This window comes from Oryctolagus cuniculus, chromosome 12, assembly GCF_051225735.1.
Source record: "Oryctolagus cuniculus isolate XC-2025 breed Fujian yellow rabbit chromosome 12, ASM5122573v1, whole genome shotgun sequence".
NCBI lineage: Eukaryota > Metazoa > Chordata > Mammalia > Lagomorpha > Leporidae > Oryctolagus > Oryctolagus cuniculus.
In genome coordinates, this window is record NC_142878.1 from 87,867,653 (window position 1) to 87,886,656 (window position 19,004).

The 19,004-nt window shown below is 47.1% G+C and overlaps 1 protein-coding gene across 6 annotated transcripts in view; it reads left to right on the forward strand.

The window, feature by feature from the left end:
- The window catches only part of ZNF609 (zinc finger protein 609), a 224,996-nt gene that overhangs the window by 196,836 nt on the left and 9,156 nt on the right, over window positions 1-19,004 (forward strand). For all 6 annotated transcript variants that reach the window (XM_051821853.3, XM_051821854.3, XM_051821855.3 and 3 more), the window contains 3 exons: window positions 11,923-12,010; window positions 15,183-17,523; window positions 18,618-18,984. In XM_051821853.3, the coding sequence (XP_051677813.3) occupies window positions 11,923-12,010; window positions 15,183-17,523; window positions 18,618-18,984 (2,796 nt within the window). The remainder of the gene's footprint in view (window positions 1-11,922; window positions 12,011-15,182; window positions 17,524-18,617; window positions 18,985-19,004) is intronic.

The window sequence follows — 19,004 nt, forward strand, 5'->3', positions numbered from 1 at the left end:
GATGCATGTGTCCCAATACCCTCCTTCAGATGAAAAAAAAAATGATTTATTTGATACTGCAAGAATTGGAGTAGCCACCAGTGGAGGGAGATAGTCACTTGAGTTCACTTCGCTGATAGCCAGAGAGAATTTAGCCTAATTATCTCTTAGGAAGGTAATGCCATTTCCATTTCCTTAAGGTTGCTAGCACCCTGAAAAGGATAAGAATCCTGCTCTTCTCTCCCTCTGGGTACTCTCCTGCAGTTCTTTATGTGTCTTTTATCTAAGGTGAAAGTAAAGGGACCTTCTAGGGAAATTGTGTGAAAAGAGTTAGAGAATCCATTAGAGATAGCTGTGTATGCCTTACAGTCTGAAAGACCTGAACTCTAATTATGAGACCTACAGTAAATTACTTACCATTTCTGAACTTCCATGTCCTCATTTGCAAAGTAGCTTTAACAGTCTTCATATGACAGAATTTTGGGGAGGATTATGCTTCCTGTCTCCATAGCCTACCTTGCTCAAAGAGTGATTAAATCTGTAAACATTTGATAATATGAAAACACCTAGTATATAATAGATGATTCATAAATGTTTGAATCAGAATCCAGCTAACTAAAGCAAAGCTTTTTCCTGCCCTAATTTCATTAGAATGAGACTTTCTGGTAGGATAATCCCCCCCCCCCCCCCCCCCGTAAATCCCTTGTCTGATTTCATTTTGTGATAGAACATTGTATTTTAATACCAAAGAGAACAAAGGTTGAATCAGGTCATATTTGAAGTCATGCCCAAGAGTGCTGGGCCCAAGTCCTGGTACTCTAGTTTCATCTAAGCACTCCTGAAAGCCCACTATGGACCAGCTATCTAATTTAACAATCTTATGGCTTGTTTCTGATTTTTCTTCTTCTTCTTCTTTTCTTTTCTTTTCTTTTTTTTTTTTTTTTTTTTTTTTTTTGATTATTATCTACTTGAAAGGCAGAACAATAGAGAGATGGGGATGGGGATGGGTAGGAGGTTTTCCATCCTCTGTTTCACTTCCCAGATGGCCACAACAGCCAGGGATGGACCAAGCTGAAACCAGGAGATAGGAACTCCATCCATCCTAGTCTCCCACTTGGATGGCAGAGGTCCAAGTACTTGAGCTATCTTCTGCTGCCTTCCCAAGCACATTAGCCAGAAGCTGGATCAGAAGCAGAGTAGCCAGGACTCAAACCAGCACTTTGAATGAATGCTGCCTTACAAGTGGTAGTTTGCTTCACAATACCAGCCCCTATTTCTATTTTATTATATCTTTTTTTTTTTTTTGTAAAGATTTATTTATTTGAAAGACAGAGTTACAGGGAGAGGAGAGAGAGAGAGAGAGAGACTTTCCATCTGCTGGTTCACTCTGCAAATGGCCACAACAGCCAGGGCTGAAGCCAGGAGCCAGGAACTTCATCCAGGTCTCCCACGAGGGTGCAGAGCCCCAAGAACTTGGGCCATCTTCCACTGCTTTCCCAGGTGCATTAGCAGGGAGCTGGATCAGAAAGGAGCAACTGGGACTTGAACTAGCACTCATATGGGATACTGTCATTGCAGGCGGCAGCTTAATTTGCTATGCCACAACACTGGCCCTTCCTTGTTTCTATTTTAATCTATATTCTTAATTAAAACTCCGAGATTCATAGAGGCTAAATGACTTGTCCAAAGTTACACTCTAACAGAACAAGGATTTGGACTAAGATTTCCAAATCCAAGTCCATTTATCTTTAGACAGTATTCTATGTCAATGAAGAAAATTAATATAGTGGTACAGATAGGCCCTGGGAGTGCTAAATCAAATAGTATTTTTTTAGTGTGTGACCAAAGACAAATAAAAGGTTAATAATACATTCCCCAGACTTATACTGCTTATTTTTTATTATGTTTTTAAAGATTTTATTTATTTATTTACTTATTTATTTGAGAGGTAGAGTTACAGACAGTGAGAGGGAGAGACAGAGAGTCTTCAATCTGCTGGTTCACGCTCTAAATGGCTGTAACGGCCATAACTGAGCCAATCCAAAACCAGGAGCCAGGAGCTTCTTCTAGGTCTCCCATGCGGTGCACGGTCCCAAACGCTTGGGCCATCTTCCACTGCTTTCCCAGGCCATAGCAGAGAGCTGAATTGGAAGAGGAGCAGCTGGGACTTGAACCAGTGCCCATATGGGATGCTGGCGTGGAGGCGGAAAATTAACCTACTGCGACATAGCTTCGGCCCCCTATTTATTTATTTATTTTTTTAATTTATTTCAACAGAGTTATAGACAGAGAGACAAAGAGAAAGGTCTTCCTTCCATTGATTCACTCCCCAAATGGCCGCTACGCCAGCACTGCACCAATCCGAAGCCAGGAGCCAGGTGCTTCCTCCTGGTCTCCCATGCGGGTGCAGGGCCCAAGCACTTGGGCCATCCTCCACTGCCCTCACAGGCCCCAGCAGAGAGCTGGACTGGAAGAGGAGCAACCGGGACCATGGGATGGGATGCTGGCGCCATAGGCAGAGGACCAACCAAAGTGAGCCACGGTGCCGGCCCCTGGCCCCCTATTTTTAAGAATATATTTATTTATTTACTTGAAAGCCAGAGTTAGAGGGAGACACAGAGATCTTTTATCCACTAGTTTACTCCCCAAGTGGCTGCAAAAGCAGTCTGACATGCTGATCTGGGAACAAAGAATAGTGGCTGAGAGATGGATGAGTTTCTAAGTGATAGAGACTAACAAATGCCCCATGAGGATATTGAAAACGTGAAGCCTGGGAAGCGAGATGCTAACCCTAAACCAGCCTCATGTAAAGAGCCTTTTTAAAGTTAATTGAGGGGTGGAAATTTGGCACAACAATTGTGACGATTAGGATATAATTTGTGGGACACCACCTGGGATGCCTGCATCCCACATCAGAGTACTTTGTGGGAGCCCTAGCTACTCCGCTTCTAATGCAGCTTCCTGCTAATGCACACCCTGGGAGGCAGCAGATGATGGCCCAAGTAGTTGGGTCCCTGCCATCCACATGGAAGACCTGGATGGGGTTCCTGGCTCCTGGCTTCATACTGGCCCAGCACCAGCCATTGCAGGCATCTGGGGAGTAAACCAGAGGATGAAAGATCTCTTACCCTCTTCCTCAGTCACTCTGCCTTGCAAAAAAAAAAAAAAAAAATTGTTCCTATTTTCAGATTTTATGGTTATCTACATTGTAAGTGAGTTCTGTTGCTCCTCCGTGGGCTCACGGGAGACCGACACTGGACCGGACGCTGTTGTTTAAGCGAATGACTCTGCGTTGTGCGCTCAAGTCCGCTCCTGTGCTAACCGCATTCTAACAGCATTCCACTTGGTGTGTGTCTGCATTCTTGTTATTCTTTTGGCGCGTGGCGTGAGATGTCTGCAGCGCCTCGCGGCGCATAAGCAAACCCCCGCCCCCTTGCTTCTATCTCGCCTTTATAGTCCTCTCCCACCAATCCGTACTCTGCTGCCCACGTGCTGAGCACACTGTTCTCCTCCAATCAGAGGTTGGATCAGGAATCAGCTAATTGACGAAGCAGCTGTGTAAGATTTGTTTACTCCCTCTCAGCGCCATACTGTGGGAGATCAGGCGCATAGAGTTAGTCTCAATAGTCTCAGTAGTCTAGTCTAGTCTCGATAGTCTCAGTACTTACTTCGCCATGTTGCGGGAGATGGGCCCTGCTCCCCACAAGTTCAACTAGATCAATAAAATACAAAATAAATCTAAAAAATCATTTGTATGTCTGTTATACGCAAGCTTTAAACACATGGACATGGCCAGCGCAGTGGCTCACTAGGCTAATCCTCCACCTGTGGCGCCGGTACCCTGGGTTCTAGTCCCAGTTGGGGCACCAGATTCTGTCCCGGTTGCTTCTCTTCCAGTCCAGCTCTCTGCTGTGGCCCGGGAGTGCAGTGGAGGATGGCCCAAGTCCTTGGGCCCTGCACCTACATGGGAGACCAGGAAGAAGCACCTGGCTCCTGGCTTCGGATCGGTGCAGCACACCGGCCGTAGCAGCCATTTGCGGGGTAAACCAATGGGAGGAAGACCTTTCTCTCTGTCTCTCTCACTAACTCTGCCTGTCAAGAAAAAATAATAAATATTATAAACACATGGACACTAAAATTAAAAATACAGTAACATTTATAATTGCCCTCCCAAAAATGAAATACTTAAGTATAAATATAACAGAACATCTACAGGATTTGTAAGCTAATAAAAGAAATCAAAGATCTAAGAGCCCATGTTGTGGTGTAGCAGGTAAAAGCTGCCACCTGCGATGCTGGCATCGCATATGAGTGCTGGTTCATGCATGTTCCAGTTGCTCTACTTCCAATCCAGCTCCCTGCTTAATGGCCTGGGAAAGCAGCAGAAGATGGTCCAAATGCCTAGGCTCCTGTCACCCATGTGGGAGACCCAGATGATGCTCCTGGCTCCTGGCTTTGGCCTGGCCCAACCTTGCCATTGTGGCCATCTGAGAAGTGAACCAGTAGATAGAAAATCAATCTCTCTCTTTCTCTCTATATGTATATGTATTTATGTGTATATTTCATATATTTTATATATATCAAATACATAAATCTTTTTTAAAAAAAGAAATTAGAGATCTAGATAAATGCAGAAATATGCTATAATCACAAATTGGAGGACCCAACATAGTGAAGGTGTCAGCTTTCCCCAAATTCGTATATTGGCTTAATGGAATTTCTATCAAAATTGCAGCAAGGTATTTTATGAATGTAGACAAGATTATTCTAAAATGTATATGAAAAGGCAAAGAAAAAAAACCTGAAAAACTAAAACAGATTTTGAAAAAACAGAATAAATGATAGAATCAAGACTACTCAATGTCAGTACTTCCTATGTAGCTGCAGTAATCACGACTGTGGTGCTGGTGGCAGTAGTCACATAGATGATGAGACAGAACAGAGAACCCAGAAATAGACCCACATAAATGTGCCCTATTGAATTTTGGCAAATGTACAACAGCAGTTCTTTGGGTGAGTTCTTGTTCTAATCCTCTGGAACAAGCAGAAATCAAATCTCATACAAAAACCAACTCAGAATGGATCAAAGTTAAACAGGGGCCGGCGCTCACTAGGCTAATCCTCCGCCTTGCGGCGCCGGCACACTGGGTTCTAGTCCCGGTCAGGGCACCGGATTCTGTCCCGGTTGCCCCTCTTCCAGGCCAGCTCTCTGCTGTGGCCAGGGAGTGCAGTGGAGGATGGCCCAAGTCCTTGGGCCCTGCACACCATGGGAGACCAGGCAGGAGAAGTACCTGGCTCCTGCCATCAGATCAGCGCGGTGCGCCGGCTGCAGCGCGGCGGCCATTGGAGGGTGAACCAACGGCCAAGGAAGACCTTTCTCTCTGTCTCTCTCTCTCTCTCACTGTCCACTCTGCCTGTCAAAAAAAAAAAAAAAAAAAGTTAAACAAAACTTTTTAGAAAAAAGTATAGAAGAAAATCTTTAGTATTTAGGGCTAGACAGAATTCATTTTTTAAAAAAGATTTATTTATTTATTTGAAAGTCAGAGTTAAGAGAGAGAAAAGGATAGGCAGAGAGAGACCCCAAAGACAGAATTCTTAAAGTTGACACCAAAAATACTATCCATAACATCAGAAACTGGTTAATTTGGGGGCCGGTGCTGTGGCGCAGCAGGTTAAAGCCCTGGCCTGAAGCACCAGCATCCCATGTGGGCATCAGTTCTAGTCTCGGCTGCTTCTCTTCTGATCCAGCTCTCTGCTATGGCCTGGGATAGCAGAGGAAGATGTCCCAAGTCCTTGGGCCCCTGCACCCACATGGGAGACCCGAAGGAAGCTCCTGGCTTCAGATCGGTGCAGCTCTGGCCTTTGCAGCCATCTGGGAAGGAACCAGCGGATGGAAGACCTCTCTCTTTCTCTGCCTCTCTCTGTAACTCTGTCTTTCGAAGAAATAAAATAGATCTTTAAAAAAAAAAGGAAAAAGAAACTGGTTAATTAGATTTCACCTAAAGTTAAGATACTCTGTGAAAACCCTGTTAAGGTGATGAAGATACAAGCTATGAAGTACGAAGAAAAATCCAGCAAAGCCTAGTGTCTATAATATATAAAGAACTCTCAAACTTCAGCAGTGCAAAACAAGAAAATCAAAAGACATGAACAGATAGGCTGCACAGATGGCAAATAAGTACATGAAAAGATATTTGTCATCACTAGCCATGAGGGAAATACAGATTTAAACCAATTGAGGAATCACTGTACAACTATCAGAATGGCTAACACCAAACATGAACTGGCAAGAGTACAAAGAAACTAAATCTGATGCATTGTGATGAGAATGTGAAAGTGTGCAACAACTCTGGAAAACAGTTTCTTAAAAAACTGAACTTGCAACTTGAATAGGACCCAGCGATTGCACTGATAGGCATTTATGCCAGAGGGATGAAAACTTAAGTTTATACAAAAACCTGTGTAAATATTCACATGTTCATAGCAGTTTTACTCATAATAGCCAAAAACTGGAAACTACCCAGATGTTCTCAACAGGTGAATGGTAAAAAAAAAAAAACAACTGTGCCACATCCAACCATAGAATGTTGCTCAGAAATAAAAAGGAATGGTTTTCCAGAGAATGACACTGATTGAAAAAAAGCCAGTCCTACAGTTATATTTTTTGTGTGATCTTATTTATATATCATTCTTGAGATGACAGAATTAGAAAAATAGAGACCATATTAGTGGCTGCCAGGAGCTAATGAGGGGGTGAGGTGGGAAGTGGTAGAAATGGTTTAATGGTTTGTATCTTTACTGTATAAATGCCCATTTCCTGGTTAGGATATTGTTCTATAGCTTTGTAAAATGTTACATTTGCAGCAAACTGACTAAAGGGTGTTCAGGATTCTCTCATTTAAGATATTTATAAGTTTATTTATTTGAGAAATAGTTACAGAAGAGAGAGGGAGAAACAGAGTGAAAGGTCTTCCATCCACTGGTTCACTCCCCAAATGGCTGCAATGGCTGGAGTTAGGCCAATCTGAAGCCAGGAGCTTCTTCCAGTTCTCCCATGCAGGTGCAGGAGCCTAAGCACTTGGGCCATCTTCGGCTTTCCCAGGCCATAAGCAGAGAGCTGGACTGGAAGAGGAGTAACTGGGACACGAACCAATGCCCATATAGGATTCTGGCACCACAGGTAGGGGCTTAGCTTACTATGCCACAGCACCGGCCCCTTAAATTATTTTTTAAAAAATCATCAGGATTTGAATGCATACTTACCGAAATTAATTTATTTTATAGTCAAAAAGACTATAATAAGTGTATTTAGAGTTCTTAAAGAACAAAAATGCCTATTAAAAATAAAATGGGGACAGGTATTTGATAAAACTATTAAGATGCTGCCTGGGATGCCTACATCCCATATTGCAGTTTCTGGGTTCAAGTCTTGGCTCTGCTTCCAATTCCAGCTTCCTGCTAATGCACACCCTGGGAGGCAGCAGGTAGTGGTTCAAGTCGTTAGGTCCCTGCCACCTGCATGGAAGACCTAGACTGGGTTCTGGCTTTGGCCTAAATTCCTGGCTTTGGCCTGCCTGAAACAGCTACTGTGAGTACTTAGAGACTGAACCAGCAGATGAAGTTTCTCTCAATTTCTCCCTTTCTCTGTCTCTCTGCCTTCCAAATACATTAAATATTTTAAAAATTGTTTCTTTCTTTCTTTCTTTCTTTCTTTCTTTCTTTCTTTCTTTCTTTCTTTCTTTCTTTCTTTCTTTCTTTCTTTTTTTTTTGACAGGCAGAGTGGACAGTGAGAGAGAGACAGAGAGAAAGGTCTTCCTTTTTTCCGTTGATTCACCCCTCAATGGCTACTGCTGCTGGTGCACCGCACCGATCCGAAGCCAGGAGCCAGGTGCTTCTCCTGGTCTCTCATGCGGGTGCAGGGCCCAAGGACTTGGGCCATCCTCCACTGCACTCCTGAGCCACAGCAGAGAGCTGGACTGGAAGAAGAGCAACCAGGACAGAATCCGGCGCCCCAACCGGGACTAGAACCGGGGGTGTTGGCGCGGCCACAGGCAGAGGATTAGCCTATTGAACTGAGGCACCGGCTAAAATTGTTTCTTTAAAGTTGTAAAATGAAATTTAAACCACATTGCCAGAAACAAAATAAAGTCAAGTAGTTGTGAAAAATACTTTTAGAAGTGAAAAAAAGTCATTATATATATATACACACACACACACACATATATATATAATAGTAATAAAATTCTCAAAGCTCAAGGGGCAGGGCTAGTGTTATGATGTAGCAGGAGAAGCCAACACCTGTGGGCACTGGTTTGAGTCTTGGCTTCTCACAATCCAGCTCTCTGCTATTACTGGAAAAGCAGTAGAGGATGGCCCAAGTGCTTGGACCCCTGCACCAGTGCTGGAGACCTGGAGGAGGCTCCAGACTCCTGGCTTCAGGTCAGCCCAGCCCCAGCCATTGCAGTCATCTGGGGAGTGAACCAGCAGATAGAAGACTCTCTGTCTCTGTCTCTCTTTTTCTGCCTCTGCCTCTCTGTAACTCTGCCTTTTAAATTAATTAATTAATTTTTTAAAAAATAAAAAAACTCAAGGGGCAGGTGTTACATTACAGCAAATTAAGCTGCCACTTGGGATATGTGCTTCAAGTCTTAGCTGCTCTGCTTCAGATCCAATTTTTTTTTTAATTTTTATTTATTTGAGAGGTAGAATTACAGACAGTGAGAGGGAGAGACAGAGAGAAAGGTCTTCCTTCCGTTGGTTCACTCCCCAGGTGGCCGCAACGGCTGGAGCTGCGCTGATCTGGAGCCAGGAGCCAGGTGCTTCTTCCCGGTCTCCCATGCGGGTGCAGGGGTCCAAGCACTCGGGCCATCCTCCACTGCCTTCCCAGGCCACAGTGAAGAGCTGGTTTGGAAGAGGAGCAGCAGGGACTAGAACCGGCATCCATATGGGATGCTGGTGCTGCAGGCAGTGGACTAACCTACTGTTCCAAAGCACCGGCCCCAGATCCAATTTTGTGCTAATGTCCCTGGGAGGCAGCAGATAATGGCTCAACTGCTTGTATTCCGCCACCCGCATGGTAGACCCAGATGGAGATCCTGGCTCCTAACTGTGGCCTAAGCTGGCCCTGACTGTTACTGGCATTAGGGGAGTAAACCTCTGAATGGAAGATGTATTTCTGTCTCTCCCTGTCACTCTACTTTTCAAATTGGTTTAAAAATCTTTAAAAATTAAAAATTAGGGCCTGGCATCCCATATTGATGCTGGATCATGTCCTTTTGCTCCTCTTCTGATCCAGCTCTCTGCTTATAGCCTAGAAAAGCAGTAGAAGATGGCCCAAATGGTTGGGCTCCTGTACTTATATTGGAGACCTGGAAGAAGTTCCTGACTCCTGGCTTTGGATTGGCTCACCTCCGCCCATTGTGGCCATTTGGGGAACAAACCAGTGGATGGAAGTCCGTCCGTCCGTCCGTCCGTTCTTTCGTTCTTTCTTTCTTTCTTTCTTTCTTTCTTTCTCTCTTTCTCTCTTTCTCTCTTTCTCTCTTTCTCTCTTTCTCTCTCTCTCTCTCTCTCTCTGTCTATAACTGTACCTCTCAAATAAATTTAAAAAAAAATTCAATACCTTAGATATATTCTGAACTGCATGTAGTCAAAGAGAAAATTGTAAGTTAAGAGAATGAAGCACAGAAAGGAAAAATATTTGATAGATGAATTTAAATGTATGGATGGTTGGGTTGCATGTTGGGGCACAGTGAGTTAATCTGCCACTTGGGACACCCACACCCATATTGGGGTGCCAGGTTTGAGTTCCAGCTACTATACTTCTGATCCAACTTCCTGCTAATGAGCACGCTGGGAGACAGCAGATGATGGCTCAAGTACTTGGGTCCCTGCCACCAACACAGGAGACATGGACAGGGTTCTGAGCTCCTAGCTTCAGCCTGGCCCAGCTCTGGCTATTGTGGGCATTTGGGGAGAAAACCAGCAGATAGATCTTTCTCCATCTCTCCTAGGACGCTTACAGACCATGCTGGAATGCCAGTTCAAGTCTCTTGCTTTGCGATCCAGCTTTCTGCGGACGTGCCTGAGAAGGCAGCAGATGATGACTTAAGTACTTGGATCACCAACACCCACACAGGAGACCTGGATGGTATTCCTGGCTCCTGGCTTTGGCCTAGCCTAGCCCTGGCTGGGGAGTGAACCAGTGGATAGGCAATCTCTGTTTTCTCTGCCTTTCAAAAAAGTAATAAACAAAATCTTTTTCTAAAAAAAGATTGTATTTATTTATTTGAGAGGTAGAGTTACAGAGAGAGGCAGAGAGAGAGAGTCTTCTGTCCACTGGTTCACTCCCCAGATTGTTGCAGTGGCTGAAGCTGAACCGATCCGAAGCAGGAGCCAGGAGCTTCTTCCAGGTCTCCCATACAGGTATAAGGGCCCAGGCAATTGGGTGATCATCCACTGCTTTCCCAGGCCATAACAGAGAGCTGGATTGGAAGATTAGCAACAGGGACTAGAATCAGTGCCTGTATGGGATCCCAGTGCCACAGGTAAAGGCTTAGCCCACTGTACCACAGTGCCATCCCCAATAAAGTCTTAAAAAAATAAAATAACGACAACTGCATGAAGCATAAATTTTCCTCTGTTAGATTGAGAAAGATCAAAAAGTTTTGAGGACCCTGTGTTGCCAAAGGGAAGTGGCAAGAGACATCCACAGAGTTTCATTCATGGACCTAGAGCTTAGTGCATCCTCTTTGGAACAATTTTTCAAAACTCCAAATACAAGTGTTCTGTAAAACTTTCCCTACAGAAAATTATCTTATAGACATATTCTTTCAGACAAGATCAAACATTTGTACAAGGTTGTTCATTGCACTTTATTTATAATAGCAGAAGAATAAAGCATCCTAGGTGTCCATTCAGATGCAGCCAGAGAAAAGAAGGAAGCTGTCTGCATATTCACATAGAATGATCCAGAATATATGGGTTCATGAAAAAAATTAAATTACATAATATTGTGTGTATATTGCTAGCATTTAAGGAAGAATGTTTAAACATATATGCTTATATCTGCTAAAATATCTGTGGAAGTTTATTACATGTTTCTGAAGAAAGGGGGCCAGAAAAACAGTTGACAGGAGGAAAACTTCATTTTAAGTTTTTTGGGGAACTTTTTTACTACCTTTTGAATTTTGGAGTACGACTATATTACCTATTTAAAAGCATTTTGTAAAATAAAAAGCTGAACAGTAGTTCAAGAATACTCATGGCATCAGAAAATATGCACAAAATCATAATGTCCATCAGCAGCAAATTGTGATCAAGCCATCCAGTGAAATACTTGAGCTCAGTTAAAATGAGTGATTTTCATGCCAACATTTTTCTAATTAAGAAAATGAACCTTGGCACCGCAGCTCAATAGGCTAATCCTCTGCCTAGCGACACCGGCACACCAGGTTCTAGTCCCGGTCGGGGCACCGGATTCTGTCCCGGTTGCCCCTCTTCCAGGCCAGCTCTCTGCTGTGGCCAGGGAGTGCAGTGGAGGATGGCCCAAGTGCTTGGGCCCTGCACCCCATGGGAGACCAGGAGAGAAGCACCTGGCTCCTGCCTTTGGATCAGCGTGGTGCGCCGGCCGCAGCAGCCATTGGAGGGTGAACCAACGGCAAAGGAAGACCTTTCTCTCTGTCTCTCTCTCTCTCACTGTCCACTCTGCCTGTTTAAAAAAAAAAAAAAAATGAACCTTAGACGATGAAGTCTTTACAATTATTGCGCATCCTAAGGATCCTGGTAGCCATGGAACTCCCCTGGCGCAATCCTGTTTGTCCCATTGGTACCAGAGCACCTCCTAAACCCTCCCGCAGAACTCAGAATTCCGCTCAAATGCAGAATACTCTTCCCAGTGGCCAGCAGATTTTGTCTTGTCTATATCTGTGCCATCTTGTGTTCCAGGGATGTTGGTGGTAAATGTGACATGGAGGAACAAGACCTATGTAGGTACCCTTCTTGACTGCACACGGCATGACTGGGCGCCCCCAAGGTAAGCTCTGAGCTGCTCTGTTTACGGAGTCTGAACTAGAGTCAGCGAGCCCTGTATCAGCATCCTGCTGCACTTTTACACTTGGCTTTTACAGGACAGTGCGCCTCAGAGACAAGGGAAGGCATATAGTTATCTAGCATTCAAGAGCAATATGTAAATCGTGTGTCAGAGTGTTAGGGGTAGGGTGTGAGTTAGGGAATGGGGAGGAAATCCCATTTAAGGCTTTGTATCTGGAGCTGTTAAATGCTGGCTTCTTCCTGATGAAACATTGAGACCAAGACCATAACATCTCAACTATGAATGAACGAATATTCATTGATGTAGCTTTTTGACAATAGTAGCTATTTCTCACAAATTTAACTTCAAGAGCATTTTCCATTTATAAATTTTATTAGACCATATGATCTTCATATGGTCTTTTTTTTTAAAGATTTATTTATTTATTTTGAAAGAGTTACGGAGGGAGAGGGAGAGGGAGGGAGGGAGGGAGGGAGGGAAGGGGCTTCCATCCGCTGGTTTACTCCCCAGTTGGCCGCAACAGCTGGAGCTGCGCTGATCCAAAGCCAGGAGCCAGGAGCTTGCTCCAGGTCTCCCATGCGGGTGCAGGGGCCCAAGGACTTGGGCCATCTTCTACTGTTTTCCCAGGCCATAGCAGAGAGCTGGACCAGAAGTACAGCAGCCAGGACTTGAACTAGCGCCCATGTCGAATGCTGACACCGCAGGTGGCGGCTTTACCTGCTATGTTGCAGCACTGGCCCCTTCATACTGTCTTTGTTAGACCATATGATCTTTTCATAGAGACCTTCTCAAGTTGCAATTTGACCTTAAGATTGACATTTCAGTCCAAGGTACCTTACAGTTTGTTACTAATATTAGTGCTCATTTGCTAGGGTTTGGGGAACCCAAATATTGGAGAATAATTTACCACCAGCATGCAGATAGCATCCTAGGGATTCACCATGTGGTGCAGTTCCCACATTTGTAAGTCCTTTTAACAAATCATATTCATTCAAATTGGTAGTTAACATTTTATTTTTTAAAATATTTAAAGATTTATTTATTTATTTGAAAAAGAGAGACAGAAAGAGACAGAGATCTTCCATCCATCCATCTGGGTTTCCCACGTGACCACAGGGGCCCAAGAACTTGGGCCGGGAAACTGGGCAGAAGTAGAGCAGCCACGACATGAACTGGCACTCATATGGGATGCTGGTAGCAGCTTAACCTGCTGCATCACATCATCAACCCCAGTAGTTGCAATTTTAGGAAGATGCTTTTTTTAAGATTGGGGGGGGGGGCAACATTGTAGCATAGCAGATTAAACTGCCACCTGTGACTCCAGCATCCCAAATGGGCACCAGTTTGAGTCCTGGATGTTCCACTTCCTATCCAGCTCCCTGCTAATGCACCTGAGGAAACAATGGAGGGTGGTCCAAGTATTTGGGCCCCTGCACCCACATGGGAGGCCTGGATGAAGCTCCTGGCCCCTGGCTTCTGCCTGGCCCAGCATTGGCTCTTGCATCCATTTGTGGAATAAACTAGCAGATGTAAGATCTATTTCTCTCTCTCTGGCTCCCTCACTCTCTGAAATAAATAAATATAAAAAATAAAAACAGTATTAAACGATTTATCTATTTATTTGAAAGGCAGTTACACAGAGAGAGAGACAAAGAGAGATCTTCCATGTGCTGGTTCACTGCACTGCCTAAATGGCTACAAGGGCTTGGGCTGGGCCTAGCTAAAGCAAAGAACCAGAAACTCCATCCACATTCTCCCACATGAGTAGCAGGGGCCCAAGTACTTGGGCCATCTTCTGCTGTAACCTGGGAGGCAGCAGTAATTGAGTAGTTGGGGTCTCATCCATGTGGAAAACCTGATTTGGGTTACTGGTTCTCAGGTTGGGACAAATGTCATCCATAGCGACATTTGGGGAGCAAACCAGCAGAGAGGAGCATGTTCTCTCTCTCTGCATCTTAGATAGACAGGTGGATACATAAATGCATGCATATGTACACACATACATACTTACACAGATAAATAAGAACCCTTTACCTGCTCATTGTCCCATCAAAGATGGACAGGAATACCCCAAGGAAAAGTTCCTTGAAGTTCTTGACTCTATACCAGATTCTTTTTTAAGATGTGATTATGCTCTACCTAGGGATTTGTGGTAATGCCTCCTAGTTTTCAGAGATTCTGAACCAGGTCTCTTGAGACTTGGAGTATTTGAAGACTATATTCAGTATATTTACAAGTAACCCTGATAAGATTCAGAAACAGGTGAGCTAAGACCAGTTCATTACATCCTGTCCTTGCATTTTTGAGAAACCTACTGAAAGGACTTCTGCTCTGGATATCTAAGAATCCAGAGATACCAAAACTGAGTGACTAGGAGATGACAGGGAAATAGTAGACTCACACTACCACAGTGGCAGGGACCCAAAGGAGGTATGTGACAGAATTGACCTTTTTTCTGCCATAGCTGTGGCTTCCACTGCCTTAGAAGCAACCTATTCCGGTTGCCCCTGGGACAAGAGAGTCAAACTCATCTTCAGCTCTGCAAAGGAACCCTCTTTTAGCTCCGGGTTTAATCCCAAATAGTGACTAAGCTCCATGAAGAGCAACCTTTGGGCCATCGCAGAATGACGCTTGGGGCAAATCTCCAGACATTCAAAGAACGCATGTACTATGGTCTGTCATATTTAGGACATGGATATGGGCCGCTTAATGGGTGGGTGCTTTGTTCTGCCTTTTTCCTTTGTGGTAAATTGTGTAGAGTAAAAAGCATTGAGCTAGATTCGGGTTACAATGTGACTTGGGCAAGTCACTTAGCGTGCCTGGCCACGGTTTCCTAGTTATCTGTAGAGTTGTTTCTGGAACCATGACTGTGGCTGTATATGGAAACGCAGACGTGACCGCTCTGTGCACTGTGGGACATTCTGCACAGCTTCAGAAGCTGAGCATTGGGGAGCGGCATAACCAGCGTGCAGATAGCACAGTAGGAGCTCACCGCTTAATGCAGTGGCCACACAGTCAGAAATGCTTGTAATAGACCGTGTTCACTGAGAACGGTAGTCACCATCTGGAGAGGTCGGCGAGAGGCTGCAGCTAAACTGGTTTGAAGATGTTGTCTCTTCTTAATAATACCCTGTTGTGTTTGTCCTTTGCCAAGGTTCTGTGACTCCCCCACCAGTGACTTGGAAATGCGCAATGGGCGGGGTCGAGGCAAACGCATGCGTCCCAACAGTAACACACCTGTCAATGAGACAGCCGCTGCTTCTGACAGCAAAGGGACTAGCAGCAGCAGCAAAACCCGAGCGGGAGCCAACAGCAAAGGCCGTCGGGGCAGCCAGAATTCGTCAGAGCATCGCCCACCTGCCAGCAGCACTTCGGAGGATGTCAAGGCCAGCCCTTCCTCGGCTAATAAGCGAAAAAACAAGCCCCTCTCAGACATGGAGCTGAATTCCAGCTCAGAGGACTCCAAAGGGAGCAAGCGTGTCCGGACGAATTCCATGGGCTCAGCCACTGGCCCCCTCCCTGGGACCAAGGTAGAACCCACTGTTGTGGACAGAAATTGTCCCTCCCCGGTCCTGATTGACTGTCCCCACCCAAACTGCAACAAGAAGTACAAGCACATCAATGGGCTTAAGTACCACCAAGCTCATGCCCACACGGATGATGACAGCAAGCCGGAAGCAGACGGGGACAGTGAGTATGGGGAGGAGCCCAGCCTCCACGCAGACCTCGCCGGCTGCAATGGCGCAGCACTGTCACAAAAAGGTTCCCTGTCCCCTGCCCGCTCAGCTACCCCCAAAGTTCGGCTCGTAGAGCCCCATAGTCCTTCTCCTTCAAGCAAATTCAGCACAAAAGGCCTCTGTAAGAAAAAGTTGAGTGGGGAAGGGGACACAGACCTCGGGGCCTTATCCAATGACGGCTCTGATGACGGGCCCTCGGTCATGGATGAAACAAGCAATGATGCCTTTGACTCTTTGGAAAGGAAGTGTGTAGAAAAAGAAAAATGCAAAAAACCGTCTGGTTTGAAACCTGAAAAGATTCCTTCCAAGAGCTTGAAGTCCGCCCGGCCCATTGCCCCTGCCATCGCCCCACAGCAGATGTACACCTTGCAGACGGCTGCCTTCACGGCAACCAACCCAGGCCCCTCCGCGGGCCTCACCGCCACCGTGGTCCAGGCCGTGCCCAGCAGTCCCCAGCTCAAGCCCATTCAGCCCAAGCCCACGGTCATGGGAGAACCGTTCACGGTCAACCCTGCCTTGACTCCAGCCAAGGACAAGAAGAAGAAAGACAAAAAAAAGAAGGAGTCTTCAAAGGAACTGGAAAGTCCCCTGACTCCGGGGAAGGTGTGTCGCGCAGAGGACGGCAAGAGCCCCTTCAGGGAATCGTCGGCAGATGGGATGAAAATGGAGGGGCTCCTCAATGGCTCGTCAGACCCCCACCAGAGCCGCCTCGCTAGCATCAAGGCTGAGGCTGACAAGATCTACAGCTTCACGGACAATGCCCCCAGCCCTTCCATCGGAGGCGGCAGCCGCCTCGATAGCACTACCCCCACCCAGCCCCTGACTCCCTTACATGTGGTGACGCAGAACGGAGCCGAAGGCAGCTCCGTCAAGACCAACAGCCCTGCCTACTCCGACATCTCTGACGCTGGGGAGGACGGGGAGGGCAAGGTGGACAGCGTCAAGTCGAAGGACTCTGAGCAGCTGGTTAAGGAAGGGGCTAAGAAGACGCTGTTCCCCCCTCAAGCTCAGAGCAAAGAGTCGCCGTACTACCAAGGCTTCGAGAGCTACTACTCTCCAAGTTACGCGCAGTCCAGCCCAGGGGCCCTGAACCCCGGCAGCCAGGCAGGAGTGGAGAGCCAGGCCCTGAAGACAAAAAAGGATGACGAGCCCGAGAGCCTGGAGGGGAAGGCGAAGAGCGACAGCTGCGAGGAGAAGAAGCCCGAGCTGAGCAGCTCCAGCCAGCAGCCCTCGGTCATCCAGCAGCGGCCCAGCATGTACATGCAGTCCCTGTACTACAACCAGTACGCCTACGTGCCGCCCTACGGCTACAGCGACCAGAGCTACCACACCCACCTGCTGAGCACCAACACGGCCTACCGGCAGCAGTACGAAGAGCAGCAGAAGCGGCAGAGCCTGGAGCAGCAGCCGCGGGGACTGGACAAGAAGGCAGAGTTGGGCCTGAAGGAGCGGGAGGCGGCACTCAAGGAGGAGTGGAAGCAGAAGCCGTCGGTTCCCCCGACTCTCACCAAGGCCCCCAGCCTGACAGACCTGGTGAAGGCGGGGCCCGGCAAGGCCAAGGAGCCCGGGGCGGACCCTACCAAGTCGGTCATCATCCCCAAGCTCGACGACTCCTCCAAACTCCCCGGCCAGGCCCCGGAGGGCCTTAAAGCGAAGCTGAGTGAGGCCGGCCACCTAGGCAAGGAGGCCACCGAGGCTAAGACAGGTGCCGAGTGTGGCCGGCAGGCAGAGGTGGATCCGATACTCTGGTACCGACAGGTAAAGCGTTGCCCTGGGAGGAAGTGGGACTGCTGTTCGCCAGGCCTTCCGCTCCCTCCCCACTCAGAGCTCTGTGGAACTGAGTTTGGCAGGAGAGGGACACAGCTGTAGCTGTCCCGGGCTTTTATAAACCACGTCAGTGTGTGCCTACACAGAAAAGGTGACTGTCGCGTGTGATAAGAAAGCAGGGCCAGTCCTCAAACCCACCATCTCTCTCCATAGTCTGATGCTTCCTCCACTGCTGGGCTCCTGAGGACTGTGTCAGTGGGGGTCTCTCCCTGGCTTAGAATAAGAGAGTAGGTCAAAAGTAGAGTTGTCAGTTACTGTGTTTCTTCAGAAAGGATTTCCCTGGTAGAGTTGGAGCCGAGAGCTTGGGAGTCTCCACACCTGGCTGTGCTGGTGAGACTTGGAATGTCTGCCTTCCTCCTTGGGGCACAGCTGGACCTCCCTCTGACGTGGGCGGCAGCTTCCCACCCTGAGCCTGCGCTGAAGGAACGAAGCCGGCAGAGCCTCTTGGGAGGAGCCAGGCTCTGCCGCTGTAGCAGTCATTTCCCAGAATGCTTGTCCTCTGACGCGCTCTCCTTTTCTCTCCAGCATCTTTTTCCCTTTGGCGTGGGGAGGAGGGAAGAGGGGTCTCCCTCTCTCTCTCTCTCTTTTTTTTTTTTTTTTTTTTTTTTTTGTAAGATTTATTTATTTACTTGAAGATTTCTTCCACCTGCTGGTTCACTCCCGGAGTGGTCACAACCGCCAGGGCTGAGCCAGGCACTTCATCTGGGACTCCCTCATGGGTGGCAGGGACCTAAGCACTGGGCCATCTTCTGCTGCTTTTCCCAGGCCATGAGCAGGGAGCTGCATCAGAAGTGGAGCAGCCAGGACATGAGCTGGCACCCAGTATGGGATGCCGGCATCACAAGTGGTGGCTTTACCTGGTATCCCCACGATGCCCCAGAGGAGACTTTTTAAGCAGGAGGGACCAGAGTTAGACTAGAGAGGAGGCCACGATCCGCTTGTGCCCCATGTCGTTACCGGCTATGGTGTTTGTGCCGGGACTGTTACCTGTGCGACACTCAGCCCTCATTCTGTGATTGCTGTAGGAGGCAGAGCCCCGGATGTGGACATATGTTTATCCTGCCAAGTACTCCGACATCAAGTCAGAGGATGAACGGTGGAAGGAGGAGCGGGATCGCAAATTGAAGGAGGAAAGGAGTCGGAGTAAGGACTCTGTCCCCAAGGAGGATGGGAAGGAAAGCACAAGTAGTGACTGCAAGCTGCCCACGACTGAGGAGTCCCGCCTTGGGAGCAAGGAGCCCCGGCCAAGTGTCCATGTGCCTGTGTCCTCCCCCCTCACCCAGCACCAGTCCTACATTCCCTACATGCACGGCTACTCCTACAGCCAGTCCTATGACCCCAACCACCCCAGCTACCGGGGCATGCCTGCTGTGATGATGCAGAACTACCCAGGTACAGCACCGCAGGGCCAG